Here is a 21,956-nt window from a genome sequence, read left to right on the forward strand (position 1 = left end):
AGAAACCTTCCAGGAAGGTCAGCTTTCCCATGCTCATCCACAGCCCAGCAAAGAGCAAAAGGGTATTCCATTTGAATACGAGTCTCCTCTGTCATTTTGTGACACGGTTGGGTCTGATGGGTTAGAGGTCTCCAGTTCCTGCCCAGTTTGGTCCTGGCTGGAGAATGGGAGCAAATGTTCTTGGAGGAGACATAGGGGAGGGCGCACACAGACACAGGCAGGAGCCTCCTCTTTGGAGAAAACCAGGGCAAGAAAATGCAGAGGCCAAAGGCCAGGTCAGTCCCCTTGAGACCACATTGCCTCAGGTCATAGAGTCATAGAATAGTTTGGGTTGGAAGGAACCTTTAAAGGTCATCTAGTCCAAGCCCCCGGCAATGAGCAGGGACATCTTCAACTAGAACAGGTTGCTCAGAGCCCCATCCCACCTGACCTTGAATGTTTCCAGGAATGGGTGCCTGGAGGGGGCCGAGGATCGGGGGCAGAGCTGGGAAGGGCTGTCTGGAGAAAGTCTTTGCTAAAACTTTTTGAGGACCACAAGCAAATTGAAGTGATGGAGAATAGGGAAATCCTGCATTTCTGGTCTGGGGGGGGTCCCCAGGGTGGTGCTGTGTCCAGTCCTCGCCCCATGGTGTGTCCCAGCATGTGTCCCCGTGTCACAGCAGCCGTCTGGGAGGTGCCACGCCCTGCAGGGGCATCACAATGGCAGGGCGCTCTATCTTCCTCCTGGGGCTGGTGCTGCCCCAGTTTCTCATGGCTTTTGCCGGAGAGAGCAGTGCGTTGATGCGGGAGATCCTGCTGCCATGAGGAGGATGAGAGTGCTCAGAGGTGAGGGGCTGGCGGGAGGTTGGGGGCTGATGCCTGCTGGAGGCAGTCTCCATCCCAGCCGGGTGCTGGGGGCTGTGTCCCCGTCACCTCTCATCCTGCTGCCAGGCACCTCCGAGAGGGCTCTGGCTCCCTCCTCTCCCTGCCCTCCATGGGGCAGCTGGGGACCGCTCAGAGATGACCTGGCCCGTCCGGCTCTTGTTGGGGCTGCCCAGCCCCAGCCCTCCTGGCCTCTCCTTACCAGGGTCCCATGTCCATCCCCTGCCCAAGCTCAGGGCCCCTGCACTGGAGCTCCAGTGCTCCCGCGCTCCAGCACGTTGCTGCCGTTGTGTCACTGGGGAGGCCAGAATGGGCCCAGTCCCCCAAGGTGGTCTTCCCAGTGCTGCAGTGAGGGGAAGACTCCCTCTCCTCATCCCACTGACTGCCCTCTTGCCAGTACAGTCCAGCACAGGCTGTTAGTGCTGGGGGAGGCTGGGGAGACCCTCAGCTCTCCCTGGTGTGAAGCCCTGCAGCCAGCAAAACCCTTTCTTTCTTTTCTTCCAGCTCTGTGCCCATGCATGGGTTCCCAGTCCAGGCCTGCGCGTTCTGAGGATGGAGGCAAGGCAACGGGGACTGTCCCCGCAGCCGTCGCTACCTTTGCAGCTGTCGGGACTTCTCTGCTAAAGCGGCTGCAAGACCATGAGGTGAGGCGGGGGGGTGTTGAGGGTTCCCCTCTATGCCCCTGGCTTCTCTGGGTGTCATGGCAGAGGGGCATCTCACCTGACGGCACCTCTGCCCTCCTGCAGGCGCTTTGTCCGCAAGCGCTGATCCTGCCGCTCCAGCTGGACTCATGCTCCACTGCTCCCCGCTCCTTTCCCCAGGAGCTCGCGGCACTCTCGTGGGCAAGGCAAAGCCTCTGACGTCTCTCCAGTGCCTTTGCCCAAGTGCCCAAGACCCCTCCTTAGCTTTGGTTCAGGAACTGTCCCAGCGCCGGGGCTCCTGCCTGTGCGTGGAGCAACGCTGTGCCCCAAGGTGCAGGGTGCTCGTGGCTTCCCCTCCTCGGGGCGTGGTCTCGTTCTTCCCACGCCTTCCCCTTTGTTACGGTCCATTTGGACCTCTCACATTTACAGGACAACATACTCTGTGATATAAACTTTATTTCATAAGCTCATTAAGAAATAGAATAAACAAAGACGACAAACAGGGGCTCAGTCCCCTTTTGCCCAGACTAGTCTATCACATGAATGCACTTCTTCACCAGTTAAGACATAAGGTTTCATAACTTACAACCTGTAACTCTTAATATCATGCACCTATGAGCAAAAAAAAGAATTAGTTACCTAGCTGACAGTGAGAGTGTTTATCCTTCCTCCTCCATCACGGTTCCCTGTATCGGTTCCCACGGGCATCCCCTGTATCACACTGGGAAGCAGGAAAGCCTCAGCAGTTCAGCTGCTGTTGGATGTGCTTCAAAAGCTTTTGCGTAAGCTGATGTTTTGTATCCTCCAGCTTGGAGGTTTGGTCTATACCATTTCCCGAAGTTCGTGGATTCTGAGGAAAGTGCCAGACGAAAGAGAATGGCTGCTGCAGACAGCAATCTGCAGGTGATAATGGCTGCATCATGGCCATTTAGCTCTTGCTGGCTGCCTGTCCTGCCTACATGGTGCTCTCACTTTGACCTAATGGCGCTGCTCCCAGCCTTAGCGTGAGCTGGGTTAGCCAAAATCTAGGCAGGAGTTGAGTGAACAGTCACACCCTTCCTTGCCTGGCACTTTCCCTCTGACCTCCGCTGTCCTCCGTCCTCAGGAGTGACTTCCTCGGCTCCCGCATGGCCTTTTGCCCTGGTGGCATCGATCTCCCTGTCTGGCTCTCTGCTAGTGTCAGAGACGCTGCAGAAGATCTTGCTGTTCCCCGTGGCTGTCCTGACCGATGCCTGCAGCTCGTACCTCGTGCCTGTGTCACAGAGATGATTTGGGGGCAGCAGGTCTCTCTCGCGGCTGCCTGGGAACGAGGGCAAAGCAAATCCCATCACTCCCCTTTGTGGTCTGTCCCCAGGGTGACCGAGTGGAGACATACCGGGAGCTGGAGAGTGTCTTGCAGGGAGACAACGGCTGTTTGACGAGCGGTGTCGTGAACCGCCTGATAGCAGAGGCGTCCAGTGACATGCGAGCAGCCCAGGTGAGCAGCCTGCCTCCGCCCCTGGTTTTGGGGGAAATAGAGAGTGGCACAGAGATGTTCCTCGGTTATTCAGACCCAGAGGAGGTCCTAAGGGAGAGGCTCTGGGGACTTGTCATTACAGGGAATTTGGAGAAGGGACGCAGAGAGCTGTGCAGAGAAGCGTACTCAGGGCTGTTCCTAACTAAGCAAGATCTGGGTTCAAGCTCAAGGTTATTTCTGCTGCCTTGAGGAAGAGCCATGAGTACCCACCAGCTCCACGGGGAGGTCTCAGAGGGGTCTCGAGTGTGCAACAGTTTGTTCCTGGCATCTCCATGAAGAGGGAGAGGGGTCAGCAGCACAGGGTTTTGCCAGGCAAAAGCCTCCCTCGTCTCGCCAAGGGAGCTGCTTGCCTGCTCCAGGGTGCAAGAGGCGGCAGCTGCCCGGCCCCGAGAACAACTTCCCGAGGGGTCTTGCAGAGGAGACGGGGTCATTCAGCCTGTGCGAGTGCTTTAGCCTTTTTCTCAGGAGTGTTTAACCTGTGATGCTTTTGCAGGGTGTGACAGGTGATGTGAAGACGGCCGCTAGTGACGTCCTGGTGGCTCTGGCCCGCTCCCACTTCCACTTTGTCATGTCCGAGCTCCAGAGCCACCTGAAGGCCATGGGGAAGGTCCCTGCTGAGATTGTGCTCCTCACCTTGGGCAAAATGGCCCGCAGCTACGGTACGGCACCTTCGGCCTCCTGTTTTGGGCAGGGGTCTGTGCTAACGGGGAGAAGGGATCCTCCCCCTCCCTAAACGCTCTATGTTGAACTGGGAGGCCATGGAGTTGCCGTGCCTCCTTGCTCCGTGCCAGGGCCGGCTGGCAGCTCTGCCTTACCAGCCCGATCCCGGTTCCTGAAGGGTGGGAACCCACTGGAGACAAACCCGTGGGGTCCCTGCCCCGCACTGTCCTCCCCATTTCCCCAAAGGGCTTCCCTGTGTCCCCCTTGGGGAAAGCAGCCCTCCCCACACCCTCTGGCATGTCCTGCATGGCCCAGCAGCCCCAGCCTTGCCAGAGATCGACGCCAGTCTCCCATGTCTCTCACTGACCCTCTTGGTCCCTCTGTCCCTGGCTTCTCTGCAGCCCCGCAGTGCATCCCCTTCGTGGGAATGACGCTGCTTGCCCTGCGTGGCATGCTGAGCCGGGTGGGGAGCGGCCGGATCCTGCGCGCCGTCTGCAGTGGTGAGTGTCGGCTCCTTGGCCGGGGTCCCAGGGGCAGGGGCTGGGGTGGCCTTCAGTGCCTCCATGTGATCTCAGAGGGAACACGGTGGGTGTCAGCCTGCAGCGAGGTCAGGCCGTGGTGATCCCAAACTGCTGTGAGTGTGTAGAAGGAGTGGGGGCAGCCCAGGAGGTTTCTGTGGGCAGGACGCAGTGGTGCTACATGGAGGAACTCCCAGATCCCTTCCCATGGCTTCTGTTGCCCTGCTTTCCTCTGAGATTAAACCCTCTGCTCTGAAAGGGCATGTGTGTGGGAAGGGAAGGGAAGGGAAGGGAAGGGAAGGGAAGGGAAGGGAAGGGAAGGGAAGGGAAGGGAAGGGAAGGGAAGGGGAAGGGCTGCAGTGAGAAGTGCTGAAGGGGGACTGGCCATTGAGGAGGAGAAAGTGTGATGGGGAGGAGGAGAGAAACCGTGAGGTGTTTGAATCCAGACACCTCAAGAACACACATTGCTCTCAGATCCAGATCTGGTCCTGGGCTGAGCCCTGCCAAGCCTGGGACTGTCCTTAAAGCAGGCTTGGGCGAGGGTGCAAGGTACCGTCCCTGCTGCAGACTCTCACAGGCTCCCTTTTTCTTTCTCCTGGTGCAGTTCTGGAGCAATGGTCGAAAGGAGTCCGTGCGTACTTTGGCAACCCGGAGCAATGCCCCTTCCCTCGCAAGGGGGTGGCACAGTTCTGTGAAGCCATTTACCCAGTCTTCCGCTATGCGGTGGTAAATTGGCTGGACTGCAAGGAGGAAGAGGTGCGAAGTGCTGCTTTCCACCCCTGGGTCCACAGTGGGGATGTCCATGTTGGTGGGTCTGTCTGTGCCCCGTTGGGTGCGAGCAGAGGGGCGAGGGGAGGGAATGGTCTGGGCGAGAAAGCACCCCAAGCTGGGAGCCTGCTGGCACTGTGCCTGAGCCTGGGAGCTCCCTGACGGGAAGCAGGCAAGTCGTGAGGCCTTTCTGTAGGGAGGGCTGGGGTACCAGCATGGGGAAATGCTCTGTCTCCTCTGGAGTGAGCCCTTCTCCTGCAGGGCAGAAGGGAATGGGAGACCCCTCCCAGTGGGAAGGGCAGACTGGTGTCCAGGGGATGCTGAGTGCTAGGCAGACCTTCAGGCCTCCAAGCAGAGCCTCTCCCTTCCCTCTTCAGGACAAGCAGGCTGTCCTCGGGGCGGTGGCTGCCATGATGGGGGTCCTTCTGCATGAGGAGCAGCACCAAGAGCATGCCTGGGAGCAGCTCCTCTGGCTCCTGCACCAATATCAGGAGGTGCGAGACACTTCCCAGGTCACCAAGGTGAGGTGTTGCACAGGGCCCAGCGTGGCTGCTGGGGTGGGTCTATGCGAGTGCCACGAGGCGCTGGGGAGCTGCGGGGTGCCAGGAGGAGCTGGGAAGCCCTTAGAGAAGGAAGAGGGCGAGCAGCGGAGGCCTGAGGCTTCCTGGGCTCTTTGGGCAAGAAAAGGGCAACGCAGAGGGGGTCAGGAGGGAGGCAAGGGTCCCTGGGGCTCATCTTCTCAGGAAGGGAGGCATTGGCACGTCCCTGCGGCTCTGTGTGTGGGAAGAGCTTTGCCCTAGTGCCCAGGGCCATGTCCAGTCCCATCCAGTGAGGGGCGAGGTCTGCTGAGTGGGAAGTGCTGGGAAACTGAGTTGTCAACGCTGGGCTTTGTTCAGAGGAAAGAGAGCCTTGCGATGCTGCTCTGAGGGTAGGGCAAACAAGCAGCCCTGTGCAGGAGGGTTTGGGGTTTTCCCTTGGAGCTGGTGTTAGGGACTCCCTTATCCCAGATGTGCTGGGTTTCTCCTTTTCCAAGTGCCTTTAGGTGGCTTTAACCTCCTCTTCCTCCCCCATTCTCTTGTAGAGCCTCAGCTATGTGCTGGAGATGCTGGAGGGAGTTCAGACCCCAGCCCCACAGGGCACGGCTCTTGCCATCAGTACCACTGTGCACCGCCAGGTAAGGGGAGCCTGTGCCCTGCTGCCAGCCTGGGGCCCACACACGTGATAGCCATGGAGGAAAGACCTGCCAGCTGGCAGGGCAGGGCAGAGCAGGGCATGGCATCCCTCCGCCAGGACCTTCCTGCAGGCCAGGAGCACACCAGGATTTGTGATGCCGGTGTCACCGTAAGGCTGCAGGAGGCCTGATCCTGGCTGTTTGGAATGGGCCTGAGGGGCAGCCCGGTTCCCACAGCAATTTCCCTCTCTGCCAAGTCGCAGGAGGACTCTGGAGTGCCAGCACCCTAAAGGCAGCCTTTTGATGCTGCTCAGCCTCAGCTCCTGGGCAGCCTGGGCTGCTACAAACCTCTGTGTGTAGCCGGGGCCACCGAGGGGGGCTGGGTTTTGGCAGTGGGTCCCGTGCCCAGAGTGCCAGGGAGAGGAGAGCAGAGAGCACGGTTTCTTTTCAGTCCCTCTCAACACTGATGCGACTTTCTCTAAAACGGACCTTGTTCCCACAGCTCTCTGATGTGACCAAGGAGCCTGGCCCGGCCCATAAGGCAGTGCTGTTGCGCTGCATCGTGCTGCAGGGTAAGGAGAGGAGACTGGGCGATGCCCCGCCGTGCCGTGGCAGCTCTCTGCCGGACCTTGGCGGTCAGGGGCAGCTGCCTGCTAATGCAGAATGCAATTTCTTCCCTGCAGCACGAATGTACCCCGAGGAGACGGTCGTGTTTCTACACTCCCAGCTGAGCGGTGGGAGTGAGGCCGGTCGCGTGGCAGCCCTGGACCTGCTGGGAGCGCTGGCCCACTCCGACGGTCAGTGCCACAGACCAGAGACAAAAGGCAGGGGTTGGGGCTGCTGGGCTGAGAGCAGGAACGAGCTGAAAGTGGTGCACCTGCACCCAAAAGGAGCTGCAAAGAGCAGGCCCCCCAGCTGAGCTGACGACCCGCAACAGGAATGGAGCTCTCCCCCAGCAGTTAGAAATGGCGGCACACCAGGGACGATGCTCCAAGCTCAGTAACGTGGGCAGGCTGCTAGGCAGGCGCGGGTGGGCTGGTGTGCACAGGAGCTGCTTGTACCCATGCCGTTGCTCTCATCCTCTGTGTTACCATATTAGCATAGCTTTCAGTCTCTATGTGCCTCTAGAAACGGAGTCGCCCTGGCTACACCGCTGCCTCCTGCAAAGTTAGAGTCAGGCCCCGCTTTTCTGTCCCTTTGGTGTGCGAAAAACTTGGAAGCTTCAAGGGATCCCCTCTGCCATTGGGGCTCTGCCTCAACACACACCTCTCCATATCTCTTCCAGCACCTGTGACGAGAGAGAAGCTGCCCCAGGTGGTGGAGGCTGTGCAGTCGGTGTGCAACGACTCCAGTGCCCAGGTGAGCTGGTTTGGGAAGGGATGGCGCTGCCAGGGGAGGCAGAGAAACCCTTTCCCTCAGGGCAGAGCTGGGGTGCCTGGGGAAGCACCAGCGTGTTGCCCAGGTGGTGGTTGATGGCTCCTCCCTGGGGAGAGCTGGCAGAGTGGAGTGGGGAGGTCGCTGTGCTCTGTGGGGCAAATGCCCGACCAGCCTCGTGCTAAAGCCCAGCCCTGACGCCAGGAGCGAAAGCTTCTGCTCGTCATCTCTCCACGAGCCACAAAGGCTGCCCCCAAGCAAAGGCAGCTTCCCTTTGGGTCTTGAAGAGGAGGATCATAACCACACTCTCCCTGGCAGGTGCGGAGGGCAGTTCTGGAGTTCATCAGGGAGCTGCTCAGCTCCGGCTCCCAGTGCTGCTGGGCATGGGATGTGGTGGGGCACATGTTCATCGAGTTCAGCCGGACCTCGGGCAGACTGGTAAGGGCAGAGCAGGACACCCAGGGCTTTGACCAGTGCCTGGACTGTGCTGGGAGCTCCTGCAGGCATCCTTGGCCTCCATGCTGCAGGGCCATCAGCTCCAGCAGGGCCACGCTCCAGAGCTCCACGCCGTGGAGCTCCAGAGCTCCTCCAAATGGCCGTTCCTCGTGGGTGTCTGTGCTGACGTTGGTGGAGATGTCAGTGGATGATGTGGGTTTGCACCCAGACATGCCACCCAGGACTGCAGGGCTGCCTGCACACACCACGGGCTGAGCTGTGCCCACAGGCGCCTTCCACAAAGCCGCCTTGCAAATGGAGGGGCTTGTAGGGACAGGACATCGTCCAACCTTAAACGCTCATGGGCAATCAGCAAAACACAGACAGTGCAGACAGGTGGGCATGGCTAGAGGAGCTTTCTGTGGTGGTCTCGTGCTCTGGCCCTCCAAAGCACGCCCTGCCCATCTGATAACAGTCTGGGGGCCCGCATCCCTTCTGGCAAGGGTACAGGCCGTTTGGCAGTCCCTTTGGTGAGCATTTCCAGCTGGGCACCCAGGAGATGAAAGCTGGGGATGGCCAAGCCTCCCGCTGACTTGCTGAGGATCTTCCCTCTGGCCGGAGCGTCCCTCTAGGTGGGAGATGCGTATGCATTGCTTTGCTCTGAGGCTCAGGGAGGCTCTGCTTTGGGCGCAGGGTGAAGGAAAGGGCTTCCGCATGCTACTCCGCATCCATTGGGCGGGGCGTGCTGCCGCGAGGTCTGGCACCGAGCACAGCCCTGCTGAAGGGCATGTTCCTCACCTCTGCTTTGGTGGTGCGACAGCAGCATTTGGGCCCTGGGGACCATGCAGACAAGCAGCGGTGCTTTCTGCTCCCAGGTTTCCCAGTCCTTCCCAGGGTCTGGGACCTGGTCCTCGTGCTGGGTCCAGCTGTCCTTGTCCTCCTTCAGGAGGTCAGTGCTGCTGGGAGGCTGGCACAGGAGCACTGGTGGGTCGCGCCTGAGCCTCGTCGGTGGGGAGCCGAGAGTAACGGGGGTTTTGCCAACTCTGTCTTACAGGTGGCAGGAGGCCTCTTTGCTTGGGAAACCCAGGAGGATGGAGCTCTTCGAGCCCTGTGTGTGGACATCCTGGGCTCGCTGGATGTCTCTCTGAGAGGGATGACCAAAGTAAGTTGCCCTCTGCCCTGCTGCTGTGGCCACTTCTTGCCTTCAGGACCTTTTTCCTTGTGCTCCCCCATGCCCTGAACCTCTCCCCTCACGTGTGCTGAAGCGCACAAGGCTGAGGGAAACGCCGACTGTCCGTTTCATCTTTGAGCTGAGTGGAAATGCCAATGTGGCGAAATGCCTGGTTCTTCTCTGCAGCTCCTGTGGCCGAGGCTGCTGCAGTACGTGGTGCCAGCCCAGTACAGCGGCATGCTGATCCCCCTCTCCCGCTGCCTCCAAGCCCTAGTTTGGAGACGGGAGAGAGCAGGGTGCAAGGAAGAAGAGGAGGAGCTGGATGCCATGGAGTCCCAGGAGCAAGGTAGGAGCCCCAGTGAGTGCTGCTGGGTTTGGCTGGGGGTGGGGCCAGTCCGTGTCTCCCTGCGCCCCACCAGCCCTGAGCAGGAGCCCAAGAAAACCAAAGGGCAGAGCCAGGCCGCTGCTGGGCACGAGGGGCTCTGCCCCACATTGCCCCTTGCCTGGTGCAGAGGCCTGGCTCTCCTGCTCTCAGCAGTCTCCTGGTGAGGCAGGGCTCATTCCTGGCCATGCTGGACCTGCCTTCATCTCATGCTGGGCAGCCCTGTGGAGCCCCGCCGGGCCAGCGCTGTGGCAGTGCAGCTGTTCTCAGCCCTGAGCCCTGTGCAGGGCATCGGAGGTGTGAGGGGCAGGCACGGTGGGGGCTCGTCGGCTCACCCAGCCTTTCTTCCTCCCCGCAGCCCAGCTGCCAGCTCCCCAGGCCCTGTTGGCTCGACTGCTGGTGAGTAGTGGGGCCCTGGGGAAAGAGGTTTTCTGGCCAGAGGTGGTGGGAGAGCCCGGGGCAGAGATGCTGTTGAGGCCAGTGCCAGGAGCCCCTGAGGAGGAGGCAGCGTGCCTGAGCCTCCCCGAGCCCATCGGGGATCCCACTCCTTTCCTGGGGCTGGCAGCACCCTGGGTGAAGCCATCAGCTGCCCGCTGCTGGCCAAGCGGTGCCGAGCTCCCCTCCCCCCTCCCTGCCCCCCTCCCTCCAGGGAGAAACTGTGGCTCTGGCAGCTGGAGCGACCCTTCTCTCCTGCCCTCACTTAGGTGGTGGCAGCGGCTCCTTACGCGAGCGGCGAACGCGCGGTTGCTGCCTTGCAGCTGCTGCAGGCCCTCCACGGCAGGATCCACAGAGCCTTGGGGGTGGTGTGGGCGACTGAGATCCCCCTCCTGCTGCAGTACCTGGAAGGTAAAGCGTGGGTGGGGAAGGAGAGGCTGGAGGGGTGTCAGGGGGGCAGGAAAATGCAGCTTCCCAGTGTGACGAAGGAGAATTGTCCCCAGTTCCCCAGCACTTGCTCTGTTGCCTTTCCCCTTCCAGGGAGCCAGCACTGAGGCTGGGGGCAGCCATCCCCTGGCATCGATTTGGCCCAGGGGATGGACGGGGCTGTTGATGTGCCTTTGGGTGGCAGGTGTTGGTGGCATCCCCATGTCCTGCCCAGGACGGTGTTTGGGGGAGGGACAGGACTGGTGCTCCTGGATGGGGTGCAGCCCCTGGCTTTGGAGGACCAAGTCCCCAGGCCAGGCCAGGTTTGCAGCAGCCGCCCTTGGCAATAGCCTGGGAGAAGGTCTGCAAATGGGCAGAAGGTGGTGGGTCGTTAAGGAGAAAATGTGTGTTGCTGGTGCATGCTGTGAGTCAGTGGTCGGAGTTGTTCTGGGAGCTGCAGTCAAGCGGTGGGGATCAGCTGCGGTCAACACATCCTTCCCCAGCTTGAATCAGTGGCTCTGACAGATGCCCCTGGGATCCCTCCTGTGTCTTTGACGTCGCAAGGGCTTTGACGTAGATGCTTGTAGGCCCTTTCTAGCCTGATGGCCTGGGACTTTTGGGAGGTCTGACCGCAGAGGAGACCGCCAGACTCATCTTTGGTGTGTGCTTAAATAGCAGCAAGAGCTTTTGCTTCCTCTTGCTTTCTAGGAAAATCCAAGAGCTCCCTGGAGTCTGCGGAGTGGGAGCACCGTGTGCTTAAGGTACAGCATCCTGGGGTGGGGGTGTCACAAATAGAGGGGGAGAAGAGGGAGCAGACCAAGTTGTGAGAGGAAGCTGGGGGCTGCCTGTGTAGGCACCAGGAGGTGGGGGCACCTCCTGAGCACCCTGCACCTCCCCCCACAGTAGATGCCTGCCCGCTCAGAGGAGCTGCTGTCTGCACACATGCCACGGCTGATGGCTAATGCCCTCTAACGCTGTGGCACGCACCTTAGCGCTGCCTCCTCCTCTATGCCTGGTGTGCCGGGGGGGATCTCACATGAGGTGTTAGGAGAAGAGCGAGGCTGGTGGAAAGGGAGTTGGGTGGGGCGGGGGAAGAGACTGCTGTTCCCGGCAGCTCTCCCCCAGCAGCATCCCAGGACACGTGAGTGTGGAAAGGGCCCTGGCCAAGGTCAGGGGAACACTCGCTTCCTCTCCTGTTCACCCCAGTTCCTGCGAGCGTCGCTGGAGCCCATCGAGGACAAGGCCTGGACCGTGGGCCTGAGCCAGGAGCTGAGCCAGCAGCTGGGCAGCTCTGCCCCTGGCTCCTGGGAGAAGGTGTGTGTCCTGCCCCGTGCCAGGGCTGGGGCTGGCGCCGGTGCCAGTGCTCTGCCCACACAGGCGGTTTTCACTGCTTCCCCTTCCCTCGCCTCCAAAAGGTGCTTCCCCCAGGGTTGCCCCAGTGGCTGGCTACAGCCTGGCACTGCAGCCAGCCTTGCCTGCTCCCAGGGGCGGTCAGGTCCGTCTGGGGCCAGCCCTGTCCTGACGGGTCAGGCCGTGACCGCATCTTGGGCTCGGCCTCTTCTCTTTCAGCTTTTCCTGTACAAGGCTCTTGGGACGGCGCTGGCAGCTTGTCGGGACCTCAGGCACGTCCAAGGGCAGGTGCTGAGGTTCCTCGAGGAGACAAACCTCATGGAGCTGTCTGAGTCCCAGGTGAGGTGAGGGAGAGGGAGGGCTGCTGCTGGCCCTGCTCCAGATCTCCTTGATTTCCCTGTTGCTGCCGTTTCCCCCTTGCTGCAACGTCCTGCCTGGCTGTTGTTGCTGGCCACAGCTGAGTGCCTGGGCTGGAGCCGACTCCTCATTTCTCTGTGGTTGCAGGGAATGATTTCTGTTGTGTCCCATGCTGCCGAGAGCCACTTCCACCTGGTCTTGGACACAGTGTTCTCTGCCACTTTCACCAGAGGCTGGTTCTATCAGACTTCCACAGGCTGGAAGGTAAAGGATCCAGGGTTTTGCTGTTTGGCTTTCCTTGTTTGGCCTTATTTCCACTTCGACACCTGCAGCAGCCAAACCGTGGCAGCTGCCTTTAGATCAGCCCTCTTGTAAGAGCTACCTGAGACCTGTGTCTCAGAGGGCACGTCCTGGCATTGGGGCCCCTGAGGTGTCTTTGGAAAGGACAGGGTTTGACACCTGGTGGATTAGAGCCCACCCAGCTGGGGCAGCTACAGCAGTTGCTTGCTTGCAGCCACCTTGCCCCTGACTTAACTTCAGCAGGAGCTGGCGACAAGATGGGGTGGGCACGGTGTGACACTCTGCCCCTTCCTCAAAGCTGAGGGCCGGGAGCAGGAGCCTGGTGAGGTCTCACTGGCTTTGCTCCCCACCTGCGGGCTGTGGGACAGCCTTTCTGGGCAGGGCAGGGCCCTGCAGAGAGAGTGGTGCAGCCTGGCCTGAGGATGTGGGCAGACTGGGCTCACCTGCACTGCTAACCCACACAGGCTGCGCGTCTCTGAGCAGGACCATAACAGGCTATGTCAGATACCTTTCCACAGAAAGGTTCCAGACAGCTCCCCAACCTCTCAAATCGGTGGTAAACCAGCCAGCAGCATGTGCCATGCTGGCTGCACCCTCCGCTCCATCCCCATGCGAGAACCCAAGCTGTGGGATGGGAACAGCTCCTGGCCCTGGAGCTCGCAGCTTGAGGAGTGGCTTGGGGAGCTGCTGGGAGGCATGCAGGGAAACAAGGAACTGGTGAGGGTGCAGGGCAGGGCCTGCTGCAGGAGCCCACGGGAGTCCCAGGGCTGACGTCTCAGGGTGTCTGTCGACACAGGTACAGCAGCAGCAGAAGATGGAGAGAGCCCAGGTCATTTGCGCTGCTCTCATGCGCACCTACAGCGGCATTGCGCTGCGTGCCCCCAAGGAGCAGCTGCTCACCCGTGTGGATGATGAAATCATGGGCAACATCCTGCGGCTCTCCAGAGCCAAAGAGAGGGTAGGAGCACAGGGCGCGCAGGGCAGGGATGCCTGGCTGCCCCAGCTCCAGCCCCTCGGGGCTGGGGCGTATGGAGATGGTTGGTTTCTTTCTAAAGATCCCCCAAGGAAGGGTTTGTCCTCAAGATCCAGATCCAAACCCCTGTGGGTTCCCCCTGCCCATGCTCCTCTGCCACCTCTCAGCCCTTCCAAGAGTTGAAGGGGTGTTTTGCTCTCTTTGGCCTCAGGACTTGCAGCTCAAGCTCGCCCTGGTGCAGAGCATCACCGAGGTCAGCTGTGCCATCCAGGCTGTGGGTGACTGCGGCAGCTTTGAGCTCTCCTTAAAGCAGGAGGTGACGCAGACCCTGCTGGTGAGTGCCTGTAGCCGGGGCAGTCGCACGGGGAGTTTTGGGCTGTGCCATCAGACTGGTTTCCCCAGAGGCACGATGGTCTCTGGGCTTCATGTGAGCTCCTGGAGCTGCGTTCCGAGCTGGTGGGGCCCTTGGGTGCTGGTGCTGGGTGGCTGTGGCTGAGGAGCAGGGTCCCTGCTGTGGTGCCTTTGGGGATCCGTGGGGGTGACGAGGCAGTGTCTGCCCAGGCTGTCAGCAGAGCCTGTCCCCGGGAGAGGCGGGAGGGCTGTCCCGTGTCCCTGCCCACTGCCAACTCTGCGCTTCTCTCTCTGGGACTTGCAGGACTGGATAAAGGGGGAGCCCTGGGACTCCCTGGTGTATGGAGTGTTTCAGGCCCTGGAGGAGTTGAGGTGAGGTCTGTTCCTCAGGCTCTGGGGACTCCCGGCGTGCCCCATCCCAGCTGGCTGAGGCAGCCCCAGTGGCCTTGAGCATGGGGCTGGGAGCTGCTGGGGCTGTGGAGTGGGAGGGTGTTCCCCACTTTGTGTGTCTCTCAAAGGAAGGGAGCCCCAGGGGCTCCTTAACCTGGGGGCGGGGGTTTGCCTGCTGCCTGGGAGGAGGCAGGAATTGCTGGAGCTGAAGGCGGTGCTCGCTGGCATGGGTTGGGGGTGTTGGATTTGGGGCCGTCGATTAGGAGGAACCCAGTTGTGGTTTAAGCCACCCTGGAGAGGGCTAGTAAATCCCTTTTCTGTTTTCTCTTCCTTTTTCCTCTGGCCAGCAAGCTGAGGCCACCTCTGAGCAGGGAGGAAAATCGCAGCCTGCTGGCAGTGTGCTGCCGGAGTGCCCTGCGCTATCCTTCCAAGGAGCAGATGAAGAAGGGAAGGAAGAGAGTGAGGGCAGCTGTGAACATGCAGGTACCCACCAGCCAGTGCCTGCCCACCTCTGGGTCAGGATCCCACTTCAGTGCACCCTGGCAGCCCCCGTGATGCAGAACCTCAGCTCTCCTTTCCTGCTTTCAGCTTCTGCACAGAAGCATGGAAGATCTGGGCCATCTCATAGAAACCCTTCTGGAGGCAGAGGAGACCTCTGCCTGCTTTGACGACGTGGTCCATGTGAGTAGCCATGGGGCAACAGGGACAGTGTCATGGGGGCAGAGAATCGAGGCCTTAGAGGGTGACAGGAGGTGGACACCTTTCCTGTGCGAAAGTGGGGCTTTGGCTCCCTCCGCTCTGAGGCTGTGCGTCTGGCCGGGGCCAGGGGCTGAGCTGGGGGATGGGAGCGCCCAGCCACTGCAGCCTCAGGACAGGCAGAGAAGCACCGGAGGGAAAGCCAAGGGGCAGCCCTGAGCTGGGCAAGAGCAGCCTGGGGGAAGGCCGGAGAGGGGAGATGCAGGCAGGGAAGCAACACCTGGCTCAGGGCAGAGGCGGCTGGAGAGAGCAAGGTGGTGGAGGCTGCAGTGCCAGTGCTCGGTGGGGCTGGGGGCCATGCTGGGAAGGGGCCAGAGAAGGAGGGAGAGGGAGGGGGATCTCAGGGAGAGAAAGATGCCTGTTGCGAGAGAGATGCACCCTGCCTCAGGTCCTGAAGGGCTGGCTCACCTCAGACAAAGAATGGGAGCGGGAGAGAGCCCTGTGGGTTTGCGCCCATGTGCTGGGAGCTTGCAAGGAGCGATTTGAGCTCATGGTGAGTGGGGACCCCCCTCGTGCCCTGGTGCCCCTTCCCACCATTCATGACCCCAGAAAGGAACCCTGCCCAACTGGGTGCTGGGTTTTGGGGCTCCTGGGATTATGGGGCAGCCCTTCTGCCTGCCCCTCTGCCCTGTCGCTGCTCAGGGAGCAGGATGGGCTGTAGAGGCAAGCGGGTGCTGGGGCTGCCTGCGACCCTTTTCCTGCTGCTCTCCCCTGCAGAGAGGACGTCCTTGCAAGCAGTTTGGCTCCCTGGTGGGACTGCTGGGAACTCTGACGAGTGACTGCCTGGCCACGTCTCGCCAGAGGGCATGGATCTGCCTTGGCTACCTTCTCCAAATGCAGGGTGAGGAGAGCGGGCGCTTCCCAGCCTTGCTCAGCCTGACCCTCCCTCCCTTCCTGGCCTGGTGCCACCGGGGTCCCGCGGGGCCAGGCCTCGTCCCTGGGAGTGAGAGGCAACGTGCTCAGCTGCTTTTTGCCCCACCGTGTTAACCCTCTGCCTCCCCGGCCATCTCAGGAAGGATCCCTGGGAGAGGGTCGCTGAGTCCCACCTCCCCAGGGCATGTGTGAGGTTGGGTGGTCAAGGCCATCCCCCACTGCTGTCTGAGAGCAGGGCGTTGTCGCCAATGCTGGGGACTGTCCCCCTCCATGTCTATGCCCCTCTGTGTTCAAGGAGAGACAGAGGGTGGTGGTCAGACAACTTGCTCGGATGAGGTCCCTGACATTTCAGAGGGTACCTTCCCCCTCACTCCCTGCCTTGAGCCTGGAGAGACAGGCAGCTACCCAGGCAATCTCCAAACTCATCCCTGCCAGGGAAGAAATCTCCTGCCGAGCACAAGAGAGGAAACCCATTTGCTGCCCAGAGCAAACTGGGCAGGGAGGAGGGATCTGAGCTGCAGGCTCGAGGCGTGCTGCAAAGGGTTATGTTCGAACCCTTTCCTCTTCAGGCAGCAGGGACTGCCTGTGCTGAGGAAGTCACGGGGAGGTTTCCTGCCTCCCAGAGACGGTGGTGGCCTATGTGGGAATAGGGGATGCAGCTGCTGGGAGCAGAGGCTGCTGAAACCCTGAAGCTCCAGCAAACGGTTCAAGGAGGAAGAGGGCTCTTTCCAGCCCGTAATTTATCAGCCATTTATCGGGCTCAGGAAATCCAGCTGCACCGTGTTCAGGAGGGCCCTGGGTTTCCCTGTGGCCTTCACTGCCACCAGTTGGGTTCTCCTTTATCGGTATCCGGGGCCAGAGGTTGGGTTTCTGTAGACGTGACTCCTCTTTTCTCCTGGCGTTTGTTCCAGTCAAGAGCATGAAGGTGGTGCCTCAGACAGATGAGATCAGGCGCCTTTGTGAGGAGCTGACCAGCCCAAACAGCAAGACTTTGGTGGAGGCCCGTACCAAAACAGCAAAGGTAACTGGCCCCAAAACAGCGGGGTGGGGGCCCAGCTCCTGGGCTCCTGCACATCTCCCTGCTCCCCTCCAGAATCTCTCACTGTCTCCCGAATGAGCTGTCCAGGACGGCTGCTGTTAGCCAGTAGCAGGAGGCTTTGAGACAAGACTGTCCTTTAGGCATGCTGGTGCAGATACCATGATATGTGTGTGTGTGTGTGTGTGTGTGTGTGTGCGTGTGTGTGTGTGTGAGTGCTCTTGTCAGAATAAAATTTGGTATATGAGCAAACGGTATGGGGGGAGACACTTCCAAATCGGTTAGCTGCATCAGATGTAAACAGCACTGTATGCACAGCAGGAGGGTCAAGTGATTGCCCCCTCCGTGGCTGTCAAACTAACAGTCCCGTCAAGTTTCCTTTCCTTTCCAAATTGCTGGAGCAGAGCTGTGACACGGTGTCTCCTGTTCCTGACTTCTCTCTAGGCTGTTTGCAAATGCATCCCTCCAGCACAGGCTACGGACTTTCTGACAGCCATCCTGCACAGCTTGCTGCATGTCACACCCACACGTGCAAGAGCAGTGCGGAAGTGGGTGTTTGTCTTCCTGGTGGAATGCAGAAAGGAAATACTCCAGGAGGTAAAGGAGACCTTTTTTCTCCATTTGACTTTGTCTTTTCTCCTGTTGGCTGTTGCACTACACCCTGTGCAGTTGGCATGGGCTCAAGAAACGCCGCCTGTGTGCCGAGCCAAGGGGCTACTGATGGTCTGAGTCGTGCATTAGCACCTGCTGCTGGCATCTGCTCCAGCTGGTGACCAAGGATATGGGCACTTCTTGTCCAAAGGCTCCCGTTGGTCCAGGTCCTTTCCGTGAGTGGGGCACCAACCTTGCCGTTCCTCCCCTCCTCTGGGGTCACAGTCAGTCCTCCCTGCCCTGGGACCCACTTCACGCTGCTCTTTCTTCACTGGTCCCCAATTCCCTCTCCTCTGAGCTTTGCTGGGCACGCTAGGTTTTCCACAGGTTGGATACTTGTTCATTGCTCACACTGCTTTCCCCGACTGTGGTGTTACCCAGCCTGCGAGGTGCCCTCCCTTTAGCCACCGTTTGCTGCCCGTCTGTAGCCTGGGAGCCTCTGGCTTCATGCTGTGCCTGCCCTTGCAGGGCTCCTGTTTTCCTCCTTCACTCATGCTCTGCTGCACTCCACTTGGGCTCTAGGGCCACCAGCAGCTCGCTCAGTCTGCCACCGACAAAGGTCGGTCACAGTGACAAGCAACCACGGGTGGCAGCCCACAGGATCGCGCCCAGCTGAGCTAAAGCTCACCCAGCTGTTAGGCGGCTGCTGTTACAGCCAGGGCAGGGCGTCCCTGTGCCGTCCCTGCAGAGCCCGTGGCCGCTTTGGGCAGCGGGAGCGCCACATCTGTGGGCTGCGCGGTCACCCCTTGCTGCTTCCCCAAACGCAGGGCAGGTTGTGTCTGCGCGACGGGCTAGAGGTGGGCAGCCGTGGGAGAAGCTGGGATCTTCCATGGGATGAGGGACCTGGCTGCCTCTTCGTCCTTATCATGGCCACGGCTTCTAGCTGTGAAAGGCTCAAAGAAACACCCCTTCCTTCAGGGGAAGGCCCTCTGTGTGGGGAAGGGTTTGGCGCTTTGGGAGAGGAGGGCAGAGGCAAGGAAAAGTGTCCCTGGAGAACTGCGTTCCTCTGGAAGGAGTCACGCGCACAGGCCCTGCAAGGCATCTTGAGGGTCTCGAAGAGCGTGTTTGGTCTTGCTCTTCCTTCGCTACAGACACATGGGGAGAGTTATTCAAGTGTTGGGTGTGAAAAGTGTCCGGGTCCTCTGTGTGCACACAGGGCACACAGCTGCTCCTACGGCTGTGCCCAGGCACATGCAGTGACTGAGGCTGTGCGTGCGAATGCGTGCATGCATGCATTGTGCATGCGTGTGTGCGAGCGCACAGTTGCCAAGAGCAGACTCGGCTCCAGACGTGAGCCAGGGTCAGGCAGGGTGGAAGGGGTGAGGTTTCGAGCTAGGTCTGGACTCTGTGTCAAGGGAGCAGGTGCTGAATCGCTGTGTCTGGGCCCTGCAGGAGGGGGTAAAGGTTGCACTGAGCCCTTCTTTCTCCTCTTCTTCCATTCAGGTGCCAAAAATCCTGAACACCCTTTACACCTACATGCAGCAGAGCACCCACAGGCCCTTCCTGCTCCGTGCGGTGCTTCTTCTCGCCCACTTTCACCAGGAGCCCACGATCAGCAGTCTCCTCCGGAAAGGTCTGCCCATGGACAGGTACAGGCACTACCCACTTTCCCCCACTGTAGTCAAACAGTGACCCTGCGGCTCGCTTGTACTGGGGCGGTCCAGTTGAGAGGCAGGTCTTTTTTTTCTGCCTGAACAGTCTTGAGTGTTGCAAGACTGTGTGCTTGTGTCTCTGCCGTCAGTGGGGCATTGTAAGCCCCATTGTAGGTGAGGAGGTTTGAGGGCACTGCAGGACTGCAAGGATACAGACTTAGGGGTGAACGTCTCTTCCCTTGCAGTGATACGGTGGAGCTATGGAGGAGCCTGGGGAGAAGCATCTTTGGGACTCAGATCCTGAGGTCCTTAGTAGAGAAACTAAACAGAGCAGGAAACAACTGCCTGGGGACTGACTCCTCTGCTTGTGAGCAGCACAGCCGTCAGACTGCTCTGGAGACTCTGACGGTACGTTCAACGGCAGACACGTTTCTGCAGCTTTGCATCTGCTCTCTAACTCATACTTTGGCGCGAGGGAGTCAGGTGCCCTTTGCGGATGCCCGTGGAGACTCCCAGGACGCTGTGCTGATCTGGCCTCAGGGAGTGTGGGGAGCCGGGACAGTTTTGTGCTCCCGAGGCTGTTGCAGAAGTGACAATTGTGGACAGTAACCCCCCCCGCCCCAGGCAGGCGGGGGAACCAGGCTGGTGGGAAAAGGCCTTGCCTGAACAGGTGGTTCTTGGTCATGTTTCTCTGCAGATCACCTGTGCCATCTCCGAGGTGGTGCTTGCCCTGAGGAGCACAGAGGAGCTCAGGCAACTGCTTCCCCACCTCCTTCCCAGCCTCCTGAGGTGGGCCAGCGAAACGCTGGGCAAGGAGAGGCTGCTTTCTCCCATGAGCAGCTGGAGACAACTCTTCCTCGAGGGCCAGGTGCTCGAGGAGAAGCCATGCAGGTAAGGAGCCAGGGGGGCAGATGGAGAGGCTGGTTTCAGTTCCCCTCGCCAAGGCATGTGCCTTCGCAGGGCTGAGGGAGTGCTTTGCCTGCCCCGCTTCCTAGATGTGGAAACCCGACATTGTGGTTGGTTTTACTTCTGTTCCTTCATGGAGAAACTCCAGCTCCCAGGCAGGAAGGTCTTACGCAGCTCGTACTGCGGATGGCTGTCATCTGCCTCCTGCATACACTTGCATGCCCAATAGCATTGCGCTCCCTCAACGGACCCCCTGCTGGGAGCAGTGACTCTCGCGGGCACGGGTGTCATTCTTTGCAAAATGCTGGTGGGAAGAGGTATTAGGTGTTGCCTTGGTAAGTATCTGGCATGGAGTCAGTCTAGGGGTGTGGTTTTCTTCTGCTTCAGTGGCTTTGGAGCATGACGAAAATGCCAGTGTCACTAGCTGCAGTCTTGAAGGCTATGAAGCATCATTTCAGGGGTATTTAGCTCTGCTAAAGATAAGTCTTCCCTAACCTGCCGTGATTTGAGATTTCTTTGGGTTTGTGTTGTGTTGTGTTTATTTTGATTTGTTTTGTTTCATTTGTGTTTGTTTATTCTGTGTTTTGTTTCTTCTGCCAGGATTTTCCTTTCCGCTATAGAGTTGGTGCTAGGCAAATGCATGTCGCAGAAATGGATGCGGCTGCTCGTGAATCGGGCAGTGTGGGCTCACCTGGAAGACCCCCTGGCTCACCTTGAGGGGGTGTATCTCCTGAGCAGGTAAGAGCCCCAGGGATGCATCTGGCCACCTCCTACGGAGCTGTGCCCAGGGAAATGGCTGCTGGGCCCCTTCCAGCATGCCTGGGAAGCCGTCCTGAGCTATAGAATAGTGTCTGCATCGGAGCAAGTGAATTTTGGAGACCCGGCCTGTGGCCTTCCTGGGTAACTGTGTGTCCCTCGCTTGTGTCGCCTGCGCAGCGTCCTGCGCCACGCTGGGCTCCTCTCCCCCCGTCTGGTGAAGAACCTCTTGCCATGGCTGGATTCCTGCTCAGTTAAGCTGCGGGTGAGAGCTACAGCTTTCTTTGCTGAGGTGAGGCAGGGGGTGGGGAAGGAAGGGTTCAGAGGGGGTTTACTGAGATACTGCTGCTTGGGATGTCTAGCTCACTAGACTCACTAGCGCGAGTGGCAGAGGAGCGAGATTCTGCCATCCAAACAAATGTCTGTCTGCAAACCCAGCTGGAAGAGGCAGAGGGCGAACTGAAAGCCGTGAGAGAAATGGCGGAATGAAGTCAACAGCTGGAGAAGGAAGATGAGGGGACAAAGTTAGCGCTCCAGAGGAAAGAAGAGGAAGGCGAGTGTTTGCAGGGGCTCAGACAGAAGTACACAGGGAACACAAAGAAGCCCTGCAACTGTTTCAAGCCCAGGTGATTGAACTGGATGATCGGTATCAGAAGCTAAAGGAACAAGGCCAGCAACTATTTCAGGAACTTGAACGGCTGGAAAGAGAAAGTCCCAAGTGTATCATTTCCAGGCCGCATCAGGCGAACCTGGGAGCAGGCAAGGAGTCCATCCTCCTGGAGGCTATGAGAAAAGAACCAGCAGAGCTTCGAGCATTCATAGCTCGATACAGCTATGATCCTTTCCATGGTCCCAATGAGCGGCCTGAACTAGAGCTTCCTCTAGTTGCTGGACAATATGTTTACATCTTTGGAGATGTGGATGAAGAGGGTTGGTATGTGGGATAGCTGACCGATAGCACGAGAGGATTCGTCCCCTCTAATCTTGCTGAAGAAGTTTCAGACGACAGACGACCTGATGACACCAGAGTCTCTCCAGAGACAAGTGATTGGTAGAAGCAGACGCATGATGTCTGTCCTGTCTTCTTATATCTTCTTATTAAACCTTTTCTTAACGATCTCTCTGCGTAATCTCACTCTCTGTCCTGTGTGTATGGGAACTGAAAGGCCTATGTGCCTATGTGGGTGGACTGGGTGCCAGCTGCTGGAGTCAACCGAGGGGTGTAGGCAGCCCTGGGCTTGTGGTGCCAGGTACTGTCGTGGGTCCCAGTGCAGCTGGTGGAGTGAGTGGGGGGTCTCAGTGCAGCT

At 59.4% G+C, this 21,956-nt stretch overlaps 1 protein-coding gene across 1 annotated transcript; it reads left to right on the forward strand.

Annotated features, from left to right (window-relative positions):
• The first annotated feature begins 1,379 nt into the window (after window positions 1–1,379).
• LOC140644621 (maestro heat-like repeat-containing protein family member 2B) lies at window positions 1,380–21,596 on the forward strand. Its single transcript, XM_072847640.1, has 32 exons — window positions 1,380–1,505; window positions 2,857–2,979; window positions 3,512–3,677; window positions 4,080–4,178; window positions 4,801–4,952; window positions 5,342–5,485; window positions 6,046–6,138; window positions 6,638–6,707; window positions 6,819–6,932; window positions 7,421–7,494; window positions 7,828–7,947; window positions 8,999–9,106; window positions 9,302–9,461; window positions 9,856–9,896; window positions 10,202–10,343; window positions 11,067–11,119; window positions 11,565–11,672; window positions 11,928–12,047; window positions 12,213–12,329; window positions 13,162–13,310; window positions 13,531–13,672; window positions 13,994–14,061; window positions 14,427–14,562; window positions 14,668–14,760; window positions 15,553–15,676; window positions 16,620–16,729; window positions 18,839–18,984; window positions 19,233–19,395; window positions 19,685–19,878; window positions 20,494–20,631; window positions 20,830–20,941; window positions 21,276–21,596. Exons 1-32 carry the CDS (start codon window positions 1,380–1,382, stop codon window positions 21,594–21,596), a joined length of 4,026 nt encoding a protein of 1,341 aa, XP_072703741.1.
• The last annotated feature ends 360 nt before the right edge of the window (window positions 21,597–21,956 follow it).

This window comes from Ciconia boyciana, chromosome 28 (genome assembly GCF_034638445.1).
Source record: "Ciconia boyciana chromosome 28, ASM3463844v1, whole genome shotgun sequence".
NCBI classification, from domain to species: Eukaryota; Metazoa; Chordata; class Aves; order Ciconiiformes; family Ciconiidae; genus Ciconia; species Ciconia boyciana.